This window comes from Zingiber officinale, chromosome 9A, assembly GCF_018446385.1.
Source record: "Zingiber officinale cultivar Zhangliang chromosome 9A, Zo_v1.1, whole genome shotgun sequence".
Classification (NCBI taxonomy): Eukaryota; Viridiplantae; Streptophyta; class Magnoliopsida; order Zingiberales; family Zingiberaceae; genus Zingiber; species Zingiber officinale.
The window spans coordinates 130,564,923-130,584,564 of record NC_056002.1 but is presented as its reverse complement, the minus strand read 5'-3'; the positions used below and the strand labels follow the sequence as shown (position 1 = coordinate 130,584,564).

General features: G+C 35.9%; 1 protein-coding gene across 1 annotated transcript in view; it reads right to left on the bottom strand.

The window, feature by feature from the left end:
• Positions 1-17,226, bottom strand: part of LOC122020213 (cycloartenol synthase-like) — a 46,252-nt gene extending 29,026 nt beyond the window's left edge. The window contains exon 1 of the mRNA XM_042578032.1: positions 16,913-17,226. Within this exon, the coding sequence (XP_042433966.1) occupies positions 16,913-17,110 (198 nt within the window). The 5' untranslated portion in view covers positions 17,111-17,226. The remainder of the gene's footprint in view (positions 1-16,912) is intronic.
• Positions 17,227-19,642: the final 2,416 nt, after the last annotated feature.

The following is a 19,642-nucleotide window of genomic DNA, read 5'->3' as shown; positions in this document are numbered from 1 at the left end:
ACAGCGGATAGAGTCATCGCTCCCAAATTTTACAGTTGGGTATGCATTGGTCACATGTCCTTGCCCTCAGCTTTAGCCAAATGATCTTGCTTCAAATTGACAGCACGACCTCATATCTCATTCTTTTAGCTAGGCTACCTGGCCTCAGCACTTCATTCATCAAGCTCGGCCAAACGACCCCACCTCAGTCATTTAGCTATGTCGCACCACCTCAACTCTCATTACTTTATCCTTGTCCACACGATCAAACACTATTGTTCAATGCTCGGTCATTCAATGGCCGCTTAGCCTCAACCTTAGCTACAACTGTTTTACTACTTAATCGCCATAGCCCTAGCCCTTCATTTATCTATCTTAGTCACAACTAGACAATCTGACTCTTGCTAAGCATTCAGTTATTCAGCAACTACATGGCCTTATGTCAATCCTCCAGCTCGGCCACATGACCTCAACTCACAGTCTCAGGCCCAGTCACGCGGCCTTATTTCATTCTCTCAGCTTATGCACATGGTGTCTATCATGACCATACAACTTTGTTTTTGTTATTCCACCTAGGTCGTAGGACCCACATTGTGCTATGTTGCTTCATGACGTCAGGGTCTTAGCTTTGTTCCTTAGGCCACACGGTCTCAAGCTAGGTCGCACAACCTAACTCTGTTCCTTAGCATTTAGCAGTTCAATGGTCGCATGGCCTCAATTCAATTTTTCCTCTTAGCCACAAGGCTCTGACGGAGTTATTTTACCGAGCAAGCCTGAGTTAGTTAATCAGTCTTTACTACACAGTCTCAGCTTGTTTAATGGCCCCATACATCTCAGCCTCACTGCTTAGAGTTCTCCCAATCTCTCACACAGCTTGGTTTAATTATTTGGACTGTCACTACTTTAGCTCCCATCCTCATGGTCTATGGGATTAAGCACCTCTCCCTAGATAGGGAGGGATCAATGTGAGTAACAATATGACATAGAACTGGTCTTCTTGGTATTCTTATTTGTTAGAGTGTATACTAAAAACCTAGTTTTTTGTAAATATTTATTTTTGAAATAAAAGAATCACATTGGTCAAATATCTACATTTATATACTAAGTGTAGTTGTTCAATTAATTTATATTATAGATAACATGGTGTGTGGTGTTACACATAGAAGATCATGTTATCAGTTTCGTATAAATTATAAACAGTAGCTCACGACTAAGATGGATAGGAACAAACCATTGGAATAGTCGTAGTGTAATTTAGTATTAGTTTATCTTAACTATAAAATTACACTAGTACACTATAAGTGTATTGAGCAGAACCATTTGAGGTAGCTTCTTTTTGTACTGACTAAATAAAAGAACAAGACCTCTGTTATTATGGAAGTGTGTGCTCTTAATCCTAATATAATAATAAGCACATATACTTAATATTTATTTCTTTAATTTATCAAAGGATGCATTTAGTTCGACAAATCAATAGGCCCGATAAGTTGGGAAATAATATTATTTATAATGTGTGTTGTTGATTATAAAAGTAAACTGTCCTAGGAATCTAGGTTGATGATGTCTCCAAGAGGAGCTCATAAGGATTGTCATGTAAACCCTATAAGTCGACTTAATTCGACATGACAATGAAGTTGAGTGATACTACTCTTAGAACTAGATATTAATTAAAGTGAGTTGTCAATAAATCATTTAATTAGTGGACATTCAATATCTTAAACACAGGAAAACTAATACACTCATGATAAGAAAGAGCCCAAAATATAATTTAGGATTGATGTGGTAGTTCAATAATAGCTCTTTAGTGGTATGAGTTATTATTGATGAACTTGAGTTGGGTGTTCGGGGTGAACACGGAAAGCTCAAGTTCATCGGGAGACCATAACCAATTCCTCCTCTCTGTCCCTATTGTAGCCTCTTATATATAGTCTTATATCCATCCAAAGCCTAGCCTCTTAGCCCATGCTAGGGGCCAGCCCCTATTCTTGCTTGGAGCCCAAGCAAGGGGTCGACCAAGCCAAGCTTGGTGCTTGAGCTAGGGCCGGCCAAGTCTTGCTTGGTGCCCAAGCAAGGGCCGGCCAAGTGTGAAAAGGGAAGAGGGATTTTATTAAAAATAAAATTTTGATAAAATCTTTCCTTTTATGTTTCATCCACATTATTTTAAAAGAGAGTTTTAAATTTTAAAATATTTTCTTTTATAGATTTTCTACAAAGGATTAAAAGAGATATTAGATATCTTTTCCTATTTGTAGTTATCTATAATGTGAAAGAAATATTTTAATTTTTGACAAAACTTTCCTTTTTGTAACCATGATATAAAAAGAGTTTTATTTTTATCTCTTATCTTTTATAGATATCCATATAAGGATTTAAAAGAGAGATATTTTAATTTATAAAACGTTCCTTTTATAGCCAACCACAAAAGGGATTTATAAAAGAGAGATTTTAATTTTTATTTAAAATCTTTCCTTGTTTGGTTTTACAAGAGGTGGCCGACCATTAAGAGGAATTAAAGGAAGTTTTATTTTTGTTATAAAACTTTCCTTTTTTGGATTCACCAAGGAATATAAAAGAGGGGGAGAGGGTGCCTTCATGAGACACACAACCTATTATATTGTTCCTCTCCTCCATCCTTGGTGGCCGACCCTACCTCTTCTCCTTCTCTTCTTCATTGTGGTCGGCGACATCTTCTTTTGTGGAGCACTTGGTGGCCGGTAGCTTGGAGGTGAAGAAGTAGAGGAAGGAGACATTGTTTTCTAGCATCCCTTGGAGCATTGTGGTGGTGGCCGGAACTTGGAAGCAAGGAGGGCTTTGATGGTTTTCTTCTTGGTAGATCGTCGCCCACACGACGTTCAAGAAAAGAAGAGGAATATAATAAAGATCAAGAGGTTGTTGCTTACAAAGAAAGGTATAACTAGTAGTTTTATTCCACATCATGCTAGTTTTCTTTGTATGGATTTTGAAATACCAAACACAAGAGGCTAATAAATCTAGGCTATCGAATTTATGTTTTCGATTCTGTGTTTCTTTTGTTTTTTGAACTTGTGATTCGATTGTTCTTTTTGATTAAACCTAGGGTTACTATAAGAAAATTAAATATTGAATTTCGTTGAAAGACTTTGTCTAGGAAGTGATGGTTGCTCCCATATCCAAGAAGGCCTAGTGTCTCGCCATGTTTAACCTGGAAGCTTATCTCTGAAATTAATATTTAATTGAATTTGTAACATGAGCGGATTTGGATTAATAATATTAAGCATCGTTTGCGATCCAAATCTAAACCTCTAAGAACAGATAAGTTGAATTTGGAATCAATAATGTTAAGTTCTGTTTGCGATTTTAAATTTAATTTTTAAAGAACACAATAGGTTGTTAGGAGTGGTTCAGGACTTGTACAAAAATTTTGTATAGGGGAACCAGTACGATATTTTGGATAGCAACCAACAATTAGTATCAGAGCTAGGGTTTGCCTCTGTGTTTGGTTTTCAGTTTAATTATGCACATGTCATATATAGTTTAGGCAGGATAATAGTAGGATATGATAACTCTGTGGTTGCAGGCTCCAACTATTATGGCTTAATGTGATTGTGTGTGATTGGACCCTTGTACATGTCAAGGGCATTTTATTGTGTGTGCATAATTGTATTTATTAAATACAACTGGAGCTGTATTAGCCCTAGGATTTTACATTTTTTGTTCGATCTAGACTTCATGTACATTCCCTTGAGAAATATAGGATTGATATATGTAAAATTATATTTTTTTTCATGGATCGTATCCTTGCAAGACGTGGTACTATTAGAGCATCAGAGGCGCAGCAGAAAAGGAAGCTCGATGGACCCGACGACATGAAACCTAGGGCTGGCAGCACACGGAGGACAGTGATGGAAGAAGTCATAATAGTTGGAAAATTAATTTACATATTTATTGCTTTTATTTACTGTGATGTGTGTGTGCATGTGATGTGTGCTTGCATGATAAAATCCTCATCTTAAAAAACTAAGTGGGAGAGGGATTAGTAAATAAATTTCACAATCTCCATTACTGGTTTGTAAGTGATGCAACAAACTTGCGTGTTGGCTCTGAGTGCCTCCCTCCACAACGGATGAGTTTGTTTGCGGATCACTAGATCAAACTTCTTTTATGGATGGTTATAGAAAATTATTTAGGAGCGTGTGATCTTCTCTAACTGAATGGGTACAATTCTATTTAATGGACTAAGTATCAAGTAATGATATACACTTAGACACATGTAATAGTATACTCCCCAACGGAGTCACTGCTATTATTTATGTGACCAAAGGGATACCAACTATTAATTTTATTTGTCATAAAGTTAGGATGACAAGATAATAAAATTAATGGGTAAAAATCTCCTCTTGCAAATGTTGAATTTGTATACGCCCACACTAACATGCCATGCAAAATTCAAGGTGTTTTGAAGTGTTGGTAAATTTAAATAATATTGTTTGAGGAATTAATATTATTCTAAATTTAGAGTCTTGACTAAAAGTTTATTTTGTGATTCTTAGGGTGTCTTTCAACCCATTTGCTATTATACTGAAAGAGAACAAACTTACTAGTCCCAATTACATAGATTGGAAAAGAAACTTGGACATTGTTCTTACTGCTGAAGGCTATAAATTTGTACTGTTAGAGGTCTGGCCTAATATGCCTAATAGTGATTCTAGTGAAGAGGAGATTGAGAATCATATGAAATGGGTAAAAACAGATGAGATGGCGTGGTGTTACATCATGGCTTCAATGTCAAATGTGTTGCAACATCAGTATCAGGACTTACCAACTGCTTATGATATAATGAACAATCTCAAGGAACTCTTCGGACACCAGAGTCGGGCTGCTAGGCAAGAGGTAATGAGAAAATTGATGACAACCATCATGTCAGAAGGGACACCCGTAAGAGATCATATCCTAAAGCTGATGGCTTACTTGAACGAGATACAAATCCTTGGAGCTGAAATCGATGGGGAAACCTAAGTCGATATTATTCTCCAAATGCTACCCAAAAGTTTTAAGCAGTTCCGCCTGAACTTTAATATGAATAAGAGGATGCATTTATTGGCATAACTACTGACAGAACTTCAGGCAGCAGAAGAGTTATTTCGTCATAATTCTCAAATTCACTTTGCTGAAAATGTTTCTACTTCTAAGTCGAAAGACAAGAAGAAGAATAAGAAACAAGCTGGCTCAGCAAAGAAGGTGAATAGATCTCTAGGTACTGGACCGAAAGCTGGAGTAAAGAAGCCGAAAGGCAAGTGCTTTATTTGCAAGCAGACTGGACATTGGAAGGCGGACTGTCCTCGTATGAGAGAGAACAATAAAGGTATATCTTATTCTCTAGTAGTTGAAACATATTTAGCGGTGTTATTTACCAGCACCTGGTGTGTAGATACAGGAGCCACTGATTATGTCTGCAATACATTGCAGGGGTTCCAGGAAACCCGGCGACTATTTGAGGGAGAGATAACCGTCTACATGAGAAATGCTACAAAAATGGCAGTTGTTGCAGTGGGAGGCGTCTACTTATCATTCGATAGGAATAGAACTTTGGTTTTAAGAAATTATCTTTATGTACTAACTTTTAGAAAGAATTTAATTTCAGTTTCTAAATTGTTTGTGGATGGATATTCTGTTTCTTTTGATGACAAAGTAATTATCAAGAAGAATAGGGTTATTATCTGCTCTGGTATATTAATAAGCAATTTGTATACTTTAAATCCAATTTCTCCCACAAAGTAACAAATAGAAATTAATAACACATCTTCTAATTCTAATAAGAGAAATGAACCTTTGGAAATGAACCAAACATATCTTTGGCATCTGAGGCTTGGTCATATTAACTTAAGTAGGATTCAAATGCTAATAGTCGATGGACTCTTGGGTTCGTTAGTGTTGTAAAACTTTCCAACTTGTGAATCTTGCTTGGAAGGTAAAATGACCAAGAGACCTTTTAAGGCCAAGGGGTATAAAGCCAAAGATATGTTAGAATTGGTTCATTTTGATTTGTGTGGTCTTATGTCTATCCAGGCAAGAGGTGGTTTCGAATATTTTATCTCTTTCATAAACGACTATTCGAGATATAGGTACATTTACTTGATGTGCCGCAAATCTGAATGCTTTGATAAGTTTAAAGAGTATAAGGCTGATGCGGAGAAACGTCATTGTAAAAGTATCAAGACACTACGGTCTGATCGTGGTGGTGAATACCTCTTTAGAGAGTTTAGGAATTACTTATCAAAGGATGAGATTCAATCCCAATTGTCTGCACCTGGTACACCCCAACAGAATGGTGTGGCAGAACGAAGGAATATGACTCTTATGAAAATGGTTAGATTAATGATGAGTTATTCAAAATTATCAAATTCATTTTGGGGATATGCTCTGGAAATAGCAGTGTACATTCTGAATATGGTACCTTCTAAATCAATACCCTCTACTCCCATGGAATTATGGAATGGGCGTAAGCTTAGTCTGAGTCATATTCGGATATGGGGTAGCTCAACACATGTGCTGAAGGGAGATACTGACAAGTTGGATTCACATACAGAAGTTTATATGTTTGTGAGATATCCTAAGGGAACGAAAGGTGATTTGTTTTATAATCCTAAAAATCAGAAGATCATTGTTAACACCAATGCTCGATTTTTAGAGGAAGATTATGTAATGAACCACTAGCCCATGAGTGAAATTGTTCTAGAAGAAATTTGAGAGGACACGTTTAGTCTAGTACCAACAGTACAAGATGAAATATCACAAGAAACTACAACACGTATCACAAATGATACACAACCACAGACAGTGCCTCGTCGTAGTGGGAGGGTTGTGAGGCATCCTGAAAGATTCATATTTTAGGGAGAGTCTTTGGACTTGATCCCTGGTAAACATGAACCTGATCCCCGGACATATGACGAAACACTCCAAGATAAAGATGCAGTATCTTGGAAAAAAAACAATGAATTCAAAAATAGAGTCCATGTATTCTAACAAAGTCTGGGAGCTAGTAGAACCATCAAATAGTGTAAAAGCTATTGGATGTAAGTGGATCTACAAAAGGAAAAGAGGGACAGACGGGAAGGTGGAAACCTTCAAAGAAAGACTTGTTGTGAAGGGGTATACTCAGAAAGAGGGTATCGATTATAAGGAAACCTTTTCGCCGGTAGCCATTCTTAAGTTTATCCGGATACTCTTATCTATTGTCGCTCATATGAATTATAAGGTTTGGCAAATGGATGTCAAGACAGTTTTCCTTAACGGAAGTCTTGAAGAAAACATCCATATGAAGCAACCAGAGGGGTTCATTGAAAAAGGTAAAGAGCATCTAGTATGCAAGCTAAATCGGTCTATTTATGGACTGAAGCAAGTTTCAAGATCTTGGAACATCCAATTTAATGAAGTAATCTAGTCGTATAAATTTATTTAGTGTCCGGATGAGTCTTGTGTATACAAGAAGTGTGATGGAAACGTGGTGGTATTTCTTGTACTATACGTAGATGACATTTTGTTAGTTGGAAACAATATCAAAGTGTTGTCGGAAGTAAGGGTATGATTGTCCTTGCTTGTTTTAGCATGCAAGACTCCAAGAAAGGTTTTCTACCTTTTAGATATAGAGTAGCTTTATCTAAAGAGATATCTTCGAAGACATCAAAGGAGATAGAGGACATGAAGGCAGTTCCTTATGTTTCGGCTATCGGAAGCCTAATGTACGCTATGCTGTGTACGAGACCGGATATCTGTTTTGCCGTGAGCATGGTTAGCAGATATCAAAATAACCCTGGACAAGGACACTGGACTACTGTAAAGCATATATTAAAGTACCTGAGAAGGACTAGAGATTATATGTTAGTTTACCAGTCAGATGATTTGCTCCTTATGGGTTACACGGATTCTGACTTCCAATCAGATAGGGACAATAGTAAGTCTACATCAGACTATATGTTTAATTTAGGAGGTGGAGCCATTGCATGGAGGAGTGTTAAGAAGAAATGCGTTTCAGACTCAACCATGGAAACTGAGTATGTGGCAGCCTTTGAGGCAGCCAAAGAAGTTGTATGGCTCAGGAACTTCTTGATGGACTTAGATGTGATTCCTGGTTTACCCAAAATCATCACAATTTATTGTGATAATAGCGGTGTAATAGCAAACACGAAGGAACCACGAGCCCATAAGGCGAGTAAACACATAGAGCGCAAGTACCACCTGATACGAGACATCGTGAAGCGAGGAGAAGTTGTAGTCGCCAAGATTGCATCAGCAGATAACCTGGCAGATCCTTTCACTAAGGCCCTTCCAGCGAAAGCTTTTGATCGGCATGTTGAAGGAATGGGAATCAGATGTATGACAGCGTTTATGACATCATAGTCTTTTAGTATAAGTGGGAGATTGTTAGAGTGTATACTAAAAGCCTATCTTTTGTAAATATTTATTTTTGAAATAAAAGAATCACATTGGTCAAATGTCTACATTTATATGCTAAATGTAGTTGTTCAAGTAATTTATATTGTAGATAACATGGTGTGTGATGTCACACATAGAAAATCATGTTATCAGTTCCTTATAAATTATAAACAGTAGCTCACGACTAAGATGGATAAGAACAAATCATTGGAATAGTCATAGTATAATTTGGTATTAGTTTATCTTAACTATAAAATTACACTAGTACACTATAAGTGTATTGAGCAGGACCATTTGAGGTAACTTCTTTTTGTACTGACTAAATAAAAGAACAAGACCTCTGTTATTATAGAAGTGTGTGCTCTTAATCCTAATATAATAACAAGCACATATACTTAATATTTATTTCTTTAATTTATCAAAGGGTGTAATTTAGTTCGATAAATCAATAGACCTAATAAGTTGGAAAATAATATTATTTACCGTGTGTGTTGTTGATTATAGAAGGAAACTGTGCCCTAGGAATCTAGGTTGATGATGCCCCCAAGAGGAGCTCATAAGGATTGTCATGTAAACCCTGCAAGTTGACTTAGTTCGACATGACAATGAAGTTGAGTGGTACTACTCTTGGAACTAGATATTAATTAAAGTGAGTTGTCAGTAACTCATTTAATTAGTGGGCATTCAATATCTTAAACACAGGGAGACTAACACACTCATGATAAGAAAGCGCCCAAAATATAATTTGGAATTGGTGTGGTAGTTCAATAATAGCTCTTTAGTGGTATGAGTTATTATTGATGAACTTGAGTTGGGTGTTTGGGGCGAACACGGGAAGCTCAAGTTCATCGGGAGACCATAACCAATTCCTCCTCTCGGTCCCTATTGTAGCCTCTTATATATAGCCTTATATCCACCCAAAGCCTAGTCTCTTGCCCATGCTAGGGGCCGGGCCCTATCCTTGCTTGGAGCCCAAGCAAGGGGCCGACCAAGCCAAGCTTGGTGCTTGAGCTAGGTCCGGCCAAGCCTTGCTTGGTGCCCAAGCAAGGGGCCGACCATGTGCGAAAAGGGAAGAGGGATTTTATTAAAAATAAAATTTTGATAAAATCTTTCCTTTTATGTTTCATCCACATGGTTTTAAAATAGAGTTTTAAATTTTAAAATCTTTTCTTTTATAAATTTTCTATAAAAGATTACAAGAGATATTAGATATCTTTCCTTATTTGTAATTATCTATAATGTGAAAGAAATATTTTAATTTTTGACAAAATATTTTTTTTTGTAACCATGATATAAAAGGAGTTTTATTTTTATCTCTTATCTTTTATAGATATCCATATAAGGATTTAAAAGAGAGATATTTTAATTTATAAAACGTTCCTTTTATAGCCAACCACAAAAGGGATTTATAAAAGAGAGATTTTAATTTTTGTTTAAAATCTTTCCTTGTTTGGTTTTACAAGAGGTGGCCGGCCATTAAGAGGAATTAAAGGAAGTTTTATTTTTGTTATAAAACTTTCCTTTTTGGATTCACCAAGGAATATAAGAGAGGGGGAGAGGGTGCCTTCATGAGACACACAACCTATTCTATTGTTCCTCTCCTACATCCATGGTAGCCGACCATACCTCTTCTCCTTCTCTTCTTCATTGTGGTCGGCGGCATCTTCTTTTGTGGAACACTTGGTGGCCGGTAGCTTGGAGGTGAAGAAGTAGAGGAAGGAGACATTGTTTTCTAGCATCCCTTGGAGCATTGTGGTGGTGGCCGAAACTTGGAAGCAAGGAGGGCTTTGGTGGTTTTCTTCTTGGTAGATTGTCGCCCACACGACGTCCAAAAAAAAGAAGAGAAATACAATAGAAGATCAAGAGGTTGTTGCTTACAAATAAAGGTATAACTAGTAGTTTTATTCCGCATCATGCTAGTTTTCTTTGTATGAATTTTGAAATACCAAACACAAGATGCTAATGAATCTAGGCTATCGAATTTATGTTTTCGATTATGTGTTTCTTTTGTTTTTCGAACTTGTGATTCGATTGTTCTTTTTGGTTAAACCTAGGGTTACTATAAGGAAATTAAATATTGGATTTCGTTGAAAGGCTTTATCTAGGAAGTGGTGGTTGCTCCCATATCCAAGAAGGCCTAGTACCTCGTCATGTTTAACCTGGAAGTCGATCTCTGAAATTAATATTTAATTGAATTTGTAACATGGGTAGATTTGGATTAATAATGTTAAGCATCGTTTGCGATCCAAGTCTAAACCTCTAAGAACAGATAAGTTGAATTTGGAATCAATAATGTTAAGTTCTGTTTGCGATTCCAAATTTAATTTCTAAAGAACATAATAGGTTGTTAGGAATGGTTCAGGACTTGTACAAAATTTTTGTACAGGGGAACCAGTACGATATTTCGGATAGCAACCAACATTATTATCCTCGAGCAGGATGGATCTTCTGGTCTCTTTGGCATTCTTAGGGTTATCTCCGAACCAATTGGACTTTTGGCTATTCAAGTATTCGTATATGCCCAGGGATTGAGTTCCTCTCCCTGGTTCGAGCTGATTGGTTTTTGGTCTTCTAGGTATTCTCATTATTACCCCCAGGTGGGATTGGGCTTCTACTTTTCTTAGTATTCTTATTATTATTCTCGTTCAGGATTGATCAGACTTTAGATCTTCTTGGTATTCTTATGTCCTTACAATGGTGGGATTAAGATCCTCCCCCTAATTGGGATTGATCGAATTCTAGTCTTCTTAATATTCTTACTTATTCCCATGACCGAGGGATCAAACTTCTCTCCCCGGTCTAGGCTGATTGGACTTATGGTATTCTAGACATTATCCTCGATGTAGTTGAAAGAGCCCATTCAACTAAGATAATTTCTCTACCTAATAAGGCAATCAATACTCATTCTCAGTATCCTCCTACCGATTAATCAGACTTGAAGGGAGAACCTATTATGCATCATGGCTAAACTCAACCGGGCCATCGCTCTCTTTTACACCCTTACATGGGTCAACGCCCTCTAAGGGCTCCACTTTCTCCCGACCTCTCCATACTACTTGATTACAGCAAGTCCTAAACATATACTCCAACTATGTCGAGTGGACCTTCTCCGACCACAACCTCCAACAAGTACTTGGATGGTCGTCATCATTGCCCCATACTTAATCGGACTTCATTCGACTCTTCTCCTCAATGCGACTTGCAGGAGGAACATGTGATGGTATCCAGGGTTTCCTGTCCATGTTGACTACCTCCCCATTAGGGGTGTCAATTCGGGTGGGTCGGGTCGGGTTGGGTCGGGTTGGATTTTTTTTTTTATTTTTTTTAACCCAACCCGAACCCGACCCGAACCCGAGTTCAAACCAAAACACCTAAACCCGAACCCGACCAACCCAATCAACCCGAACCCGACCCATATAACCGGAAAATCTGATTCAAAATGATTTTTTTGGGCTATTTTCCCTATAATTCTTCACTTTTATCTCAATACTCCATCATTATCATATAAACATGATATTAATATACATAAAAACATCTAAATTTTTAAAATAAAATAATTTGATTTAACACCACAAAACCCTATATTTAAGTCAATCCGGGTCAACTCGGGTCAACCTGAACCCGACCCGAAAATTTTTAACTCTCCAACCCTCCAACCCGAACCCGACCCGAACCCGAAAATGGCCAACCCGAACCTAATTTTTTTCGGGTCGACTCGAGTTGGGTCATCGGGTCGGGTTCATTTTTGACACCCCTACTCCCCATAACCCAACACGTCTTGAAACCCCTTCTTCCCTAGCCTTACTTATTTGATCCTCTTGTAGAGGAATCTATGCTAAGTTAATCCTCTTCGACCCAACTCTTCTATCTAACTTCCACTCCTTAGTTTGACTTGGAAGAGAGACATGCGATGGTATATGGAGTTACTCCCGAGCACCTGACCTCACTTCCTAATTTGTTAGTATCCTTTCCCGAGCACTGCCAACTCACCAGTCTTCTTTCTTGAGCACCCAAAGGTCATCCAACAACGTTCCATTTAGACTTGGAAAAGTCACTAGGGAATTGCACTCCTGAGCACTCAGCGTTCATCTAACTTTGTCCCTTTCGGACTCTGGAAGGTCACTTGGAGTCTATTCTCCGAGCACTTGGTATTCATCTAGCGATTTTCCATTCGAACACAGGAAGCCCAATCGCAGCAACCTATTACTCAGACTCAACCTCGAACAACTCGCGCACACCTGACTAATAACCCAACAACCTTCGAAAACTCACACAAAAGGTGACATATGGCCAACGACCCGACAGTCTCAGAGGTACAATCCAATGGATGTTGTCCCAAGTGCCCTACCATCCTTCGTGCGACCCACCTATGGGTGTCATCTCGCTCATGTGGCAACCCACATGGAGATTTCATTCCATCGGCTATATAAAGACTAATGGACATAAGCAGGGACGATCCTAATAATTTTTGGGACTGAGTCTACTTTTTTTTTAAAAAAAAAAAGTTCCTAAACTATAATGGGAATTCATATTCTTTTAGTTTCATATTAACCTAAAATATTTTGCAACTGTATTTATTGATATCTCTATAATTATTTTTTTAATCTTTAGCTTTTTTTTTTTTGAACCATATATATGTGCTTAGGAGGCATGGTTAACCTAAAAATTCAACAAATAATTTAAAGGAATATCTTTTGCTTATGTTAGAATTTTGTGAGGCATTTTTAGTAAGCATATAAATTCATACCTCACGAAGATTTCTTACCATACATTAATGTAATTCCTAGTATTATCATAAAGTAAAGAAAATAACAAAGACTCCATTTAAAAAGCTCACTTTATATTCTTTGGTTGGGTTATGGTCTACAGAATTAATAGAGTCATAAACACTTTTTTTTCTTAAATTTAAAATCTCAAAAAACATACCCAAATCTCGTGTTCATCTATTAAGCAAGTCGAGATATTTACTCCTACTTTTGAAAATAAAATATTCTAAATTAATAATCAAAAGAAATAAGAGGGAAAAGAAATCGAATCTTTTAACTATTAAAAAATGATTCTACCAATAGGTGTTTTGTCACTTTTTAAGAACGGAAAAGGGGGAAAGAAATGATAAAGAGTTCTTCAATCAGGCCTTAAGAAGGATTAAAGTGCGAGGGATTGTATATTTAGTGAATTTACACTAATATATATAATAGGTTTTTTTCTCTAAAATTATGGGGTCCTAAAAAAAATAGGCATGAGTCGGACGACTCTTTTGCCTTGCACGACCCTCTAGGTAAGTTAAGGTATGATGGATTTTTTTTTTCTCGCGCATAGAAATTACTCTTCTCCACTTAAGCGTGCTCTCTCCCATTCTCTCATGCGTGGTTTGATTTGATCATCGGAGGGGTCATATTAGTTGCAATACACGGATATTATAAAAAAAATACTCGTATAGGGGCGGTTTTTTTGACTTTTAAGAGTGACTTTCAACCACTCCTATACTTTTACCAACGGTTTGAAAACTGCTCCTCTTGTCGCCGCCCCTATATCCTATCGAAGCGATTTTCGTAACCGTTGGTAAAAATTAAAAAACCGCTCCTATTATATTTTATAGGTATGGTTTGAAATTGATCTTACACGTTATATATATAACAACGATTTTAAACCATTTCTATAGCTATATATTCAAGAGGGGTTCAAACCACTTTAAAACTCTTCAAGTGTTAGAATGGTTTTAAACCGCTCTTACACACCATGGATATAGGAGAGACTTCAAAATGTCTAAATGTCATAATTATAGGAGCACTAATCCTACAGGTAGACTCACCGACCTTGGGCTCTGGGTTAATGGGTCAAATGCCCGTTGACCTTATTTTTATTTTTATTTTTATTTTCTTTTAAAGTTGGAAAAGAGATTAGTTGTTACTTGGGTTTGAATCTAAGTCTCCTAAATTAGAACCTAATTTCCTAACCAACTAGACTACAACTATTAATATTTTTATGTGTTAGTTAATTATTTAATAACCAGTCAATAGTTTCTTTTGTTATATTGTTATTCTTAGTAATTAGGAGAAGATTAAGAGACATATTTATTCATTTATTTATTAATTTATAATCACTTACTGATGGATAATTTCATATGCTGGTTAATTATTAAATAATTAATTAATAATTTTATTTTACTATATATTTATTCTTAATAAGTCCAACAATGTCAGGTTTAGTAAACGATTTTGATTACCTATGAGAATATGAGACTAAGATGATCTATGGAAAGGATTTTGATTCTAGTTGATGCTGAGAAGTGGAAAGAAAAAAAAATTAGATTAACTTTACTTGCTATTAGAGGCTAATAAAAGCAAAATTTTAAGAGAAAAAATAATAAGGTTAATATATTTTTAAAATAATGGTTCTATATAAATAATAATAATATTTAATAATATTCCAATCATAAATAATCTAATATTATTTTTAAATTTTAAAATAAATAATTTTTAATAAATGTCATTATAAAATATTTATAAAAAATATCAAAGTTATATTCTAGTAGTGCGAAATGGAGGATGGATAGAATCGAATAAAGAAAGAGAAAGGTTTTTCAAAGTGAGATTTAGGATTTTGGAATTGAATAGAGGAAGAAGAAAAGTTTTTGGCGTGAGATTTAGGTTCGGAGTTGAATAGAAAAAGAGAAAAGATTTTTGACATGAGATTTAGAATTTCGGAGATAGATAGAGGAAGATGAAGGTGTGGAGGTTGTGTGCGATGCCGGGAATGAAAGTTATATGTTTAGGGAAAAATATTAAGGAAAATTTTTTAAAGAAAATACATATAAGAAAAGAAAGAAAATTGATATATATAAAATTAAAAATTTTCTTTAACAAAAATAAAAATAAGAAAAGAATGAAAATCGATATAAATAAAATGAAGATTTTATAAGTTATTTAAAGATTAATTTATTTGACTAATAAATATTTATATTAAATAAATAAATTTAAATTTGAGATGTACAAAATAAAATTATATTAAGTAAATTGTACACTTTAATTGTTATTTTTTTTAAAAAATATTGATCAATTTTAACTTCAATAAGTTTACAGAATGACTACTAAAAGTGTATTGTTTGATAACTATTATTAGATATTAGAGCAATAGAAACAGTTAGTAGCAGCGTTTAACATAGAACTGCTGCTAAATGTACCCAACATTAGTAGTTTTAAGATTGCTTTAATAGCTGAATCATTAAGAGTGGTTTCAGCAGCGGTTTATTCAAATCGGTGTTAGAACTATTCAACAAGAGCGGTTGGAAAACCGTTCTAAAAAGGTAAGACATTAGAAATGATTTAGTTCAAACTGTTGATATTGTTTGATTTTCAAGAGCGGTGTTAAAATCGCTCCTAATAAACCGTTCCTATACCGGTATTTTTTTTGTAGTGGGAGTTAGATGACTCTTTTGCCTCCTAATAGGCACGACAAGTATGATGATTTTTTTTTCCCACACGGAGACTATCCTTCTCTACCTAAGCACGCGCGCGCTCGCTCTCTCTCTCTCTCACAGCCCTAAAGATAAGTCCCATATCTCAGCTTAACTTGATCATTAGAGGGACCACACCAGCTAGAACGCTAGCCCTCACTAATGTGCTTTGCTTCATAGGCACCGGATCTTGGCCAGCTAGGAGACGGCTATAGCTTCTAAGGGTGATCATGGATCGGATTGGTTCGGTTATTGGAGTAAAAAAATATTCGGCCCTACTAGATCAGATAATGCAAAATCGGGACCTACATTCGGCCCTATATCCGGCAGTTCTTATGTTTCAGATATCCGACGGGTTGTCAGTTATTTGGATATCCGACCCTATATCTAATAAATATAAAATATAAATATAAATATAATAAAATAAAATAAATTTTTTTAAAATGATAATAGACATTACTAATTACACATTATAGCAGCTAATCAGAAAAAACTATTATAATGTGTAGCAGTTTATCGGTAATAGTTGGTACAACGTGTAACAGCTTATCAACATTAGTTGCTACAAGTAGGGGTGATCGGATCGGGTTGATTCGATTATTGGGATAAAAAACTATCCGACCCTATTAGATCAGATAATGTAATATTAGGACCCTATATCCGGCCCTATATCCGGCGGATAATTTTTTTTCAATTCGATTGGGGTCGATATGAACGGGTTGATCGGTTTGACGGATTGACTGCTCACCCTTAGTAACTTCAACTCCAAAGGCATCGGGAGAGGAGAAGCCCGAGCTAAGTGAAGAAGGACGCCATTAATTTTTTTAAAAAAAATAAAAAATACTTTCACATATATACACTTGAAGAATAAGAAAATAAATCCCGCAACTTCTATATATGGTTTATCTACATCATGTTAACAATTTTAAATTCTGGACAAAAACCAAATTGGCATTTCAAATGATTGGATTAATTCTTGGATGTTAATACCCAACTATTCCGATTGATATCAAATCCATCTTGCTTTTGGAACTTGAATGTGTTTGAACTACGTACAGCTCGTACCTGCAACCGCATGAGCAGATCGGCGCTGTGTTTCTTCTCAAACCGGCTCTTGCGGAAAGCTTCTCGCGCCCTCTCCACCTCCTCGATTTCCTCGGGCGTGCCGAGGCTGGGGTCGAACTCCCACACCTGTCTGCCGACGTGATTGTTGGTCGTGCGCAACCAGGGGCTGCCGCCCTCAGCCACCTTGAGCTTCCACATGTCGATCGGGTGGAAGACGGAGTTCACCGAAGGGTATCGGAGTGGAAGAAGGTGGGTGTAGAATCTCTGAAGCTGCCGTGCGCTTCGCTCTTGGCTGGGATGGCGAGCATCTGAAGCGCAAGGACTCTTTATAACTAACGTTAAGTTTCATATTAATACGAAACGTCGGAAAATTGGAGGGGTATAATGACATTTGTCAAAGTAACTAAACTTCCACCCTGCAAGGCAAGTGCTAAGATTGGGGATGAACATGCAGGCCACCAGGCCAGATTTTCTGGACCGCATTTGTGGTCCAGATAAAGTTTCCTTTGCATGTATTAGTAGAGATGTATGATCTCCACTTGTAAAATTGGTGGGGACCATGCACGCCCACCAATGCATGAAAAGGGAGCCTCCTCTGGATTGCTTTTTGCGGTCCAGAGAATCTCTGCTCGCAGGCCACTTGTTACTTGACGTTAAACTAATATTTTAAAAATGAATAAATAAATAAAATGAGAATGAAAAATAGGAAAAATTAAAATAGTGCTGCCAAAAGTGTTTTATTCTGAAAAAATAGTTGTTTAATTTCACTAAATTTATTTTTAATTAAATTAATAAAACAAATTATAAGTGATAAAAATAATCGTAACAAAAGAAACCCAATTATTATTTTCTCTAATCTTCTCTCACTGTATCTTTACTGTTTTTCTCTAATATATTCGTCAATCATTTATTTTCTAACCCAATTAACAAATATCTATCGGCAATTTATCTTGAATTGATGAACAGGTATATTATATTTTGATAATTATTAAAGTGCATACTAATTTATCTAGTCTTCTCATTCTTTCTCAGTCAATGTCAACGGCATCCCATCTCAATATCTCTTTTCCTCCTCTCTCAACTCGTGGAAAGTAAATCTTCCACCCTTTTACTTTCATCTATCGATTTATTCCATTCGAATTTATTTTCCTAAAAATACTATGGAAGACCGAAAATACTAATAGATGATATATTTAAATTCCTTACCATTTTAGAAATTTATAAAATTTAAAATAAATATAATAAAAAATTCTTTAGTTAATCAGTGGATTCCATTATTTATTTTAATTTTTTTAAAAAGTGTTAGGCACTGATGCGAGTCAATTAATTAAGAGTCAAATAAGCATATCTTCTTAAGTAATGTAATAATTGCGCAGACGATGGACGTATGATATCTCTAGCGTAATGATTAGGGGTTGATTCTCAGGAACTGACGACCTGGGGTTTACCCCACCATGCGCCTATGACCTGTGTACCTGCATAAATCTCCCTCAATATTCATGGGGCTGGTACTAGCGGGGTCGCTAAGGTAACGGATCTACTTTTTTTAAGTAATGTAATAATAATAACATAAAAAAAAAATATTTTTTTCCAGAATTTATTTTATTTTTTTTTCAAATGCACTCAAGAGGCTCAATTCATAGAAATATTCTTAATATTTTTAAGCTATTATCATCTTAGTCCTAACCATGAACCTCACTAATTAATTAATTAATTAATTAATTAACATGAAGGAAATGACGCCGTACGTGGAAGTGAAGGTACATCATATACGCAATACATTGTTTTTCCTATCAAGTAATAATATAAATAGTTTGAGTGTGAAATAACAACTGTTTGAATCTATTGAAATGGAATTTAGCAGTTTTAAAATGAAAAAGGGTGTTTTGAAAAAAGAATAAGAAGGTAAACTCGAAGGGCGTTAATGAAAATTTTCCATTACATCAAGAAGGAAAAGGAAAACAAATATAAGTCCTTGAATAATGCATTAGCAAAAATCAACCAAGAATAATAATTCGTTTCATTTTTTTCAAATTTGAATGACAATAAAAACTTGAAGCAAAGATATTCTATAATGTTAATATTTAGATTTTAATTTACTTAGTATCCATCTTATTAAGATAACTAACCTAAGGATTCACTCATTTCTCAACGTTCCACTATAAAAACCTCCTTTTTGGAGACTTTTTGGAGACTTTCCGGAGGTAAAGACGCCTCGTACAAGCTGTTCTTACAAGAACACAACAACAAAATGCAAACAAGATTACAAACTAAATCGAAAACGACTTTACAACAATGAATATTACTTTGTTTGCTCTTTTCTTACTTTGAATTACCTCTTGGTGGTAGGAAATACAGTAGTACTTGTCTCCCAAACACACAAGAACTGGCGTCTTCAAAACATCGTGAAACTCTCTTTTCTAGCTAGGATTCCTTTTAGGCTGGAAAATATCTCTGAATCGATTGGTCTTACCTCGAATCGTTTGTCACATCGAATAAGACCATTCAAACCTGCAGAACAACTCTTTTTTACTTGACCAATCAATTGTGAGTTATACTAATCGATTGCAATCAATTCACTAATCGATTCTGAAGCCTTCTGTTCTCTCAAAAAAATATTGCTACTCGGCCAATTGATTGATAAGGCTGAATCAATTAGGCCAATCAATTTGATAGCATTCTGTTTCCTTGTGAAACAACTACCAATCGATTATGATTCCTTACGTCCCA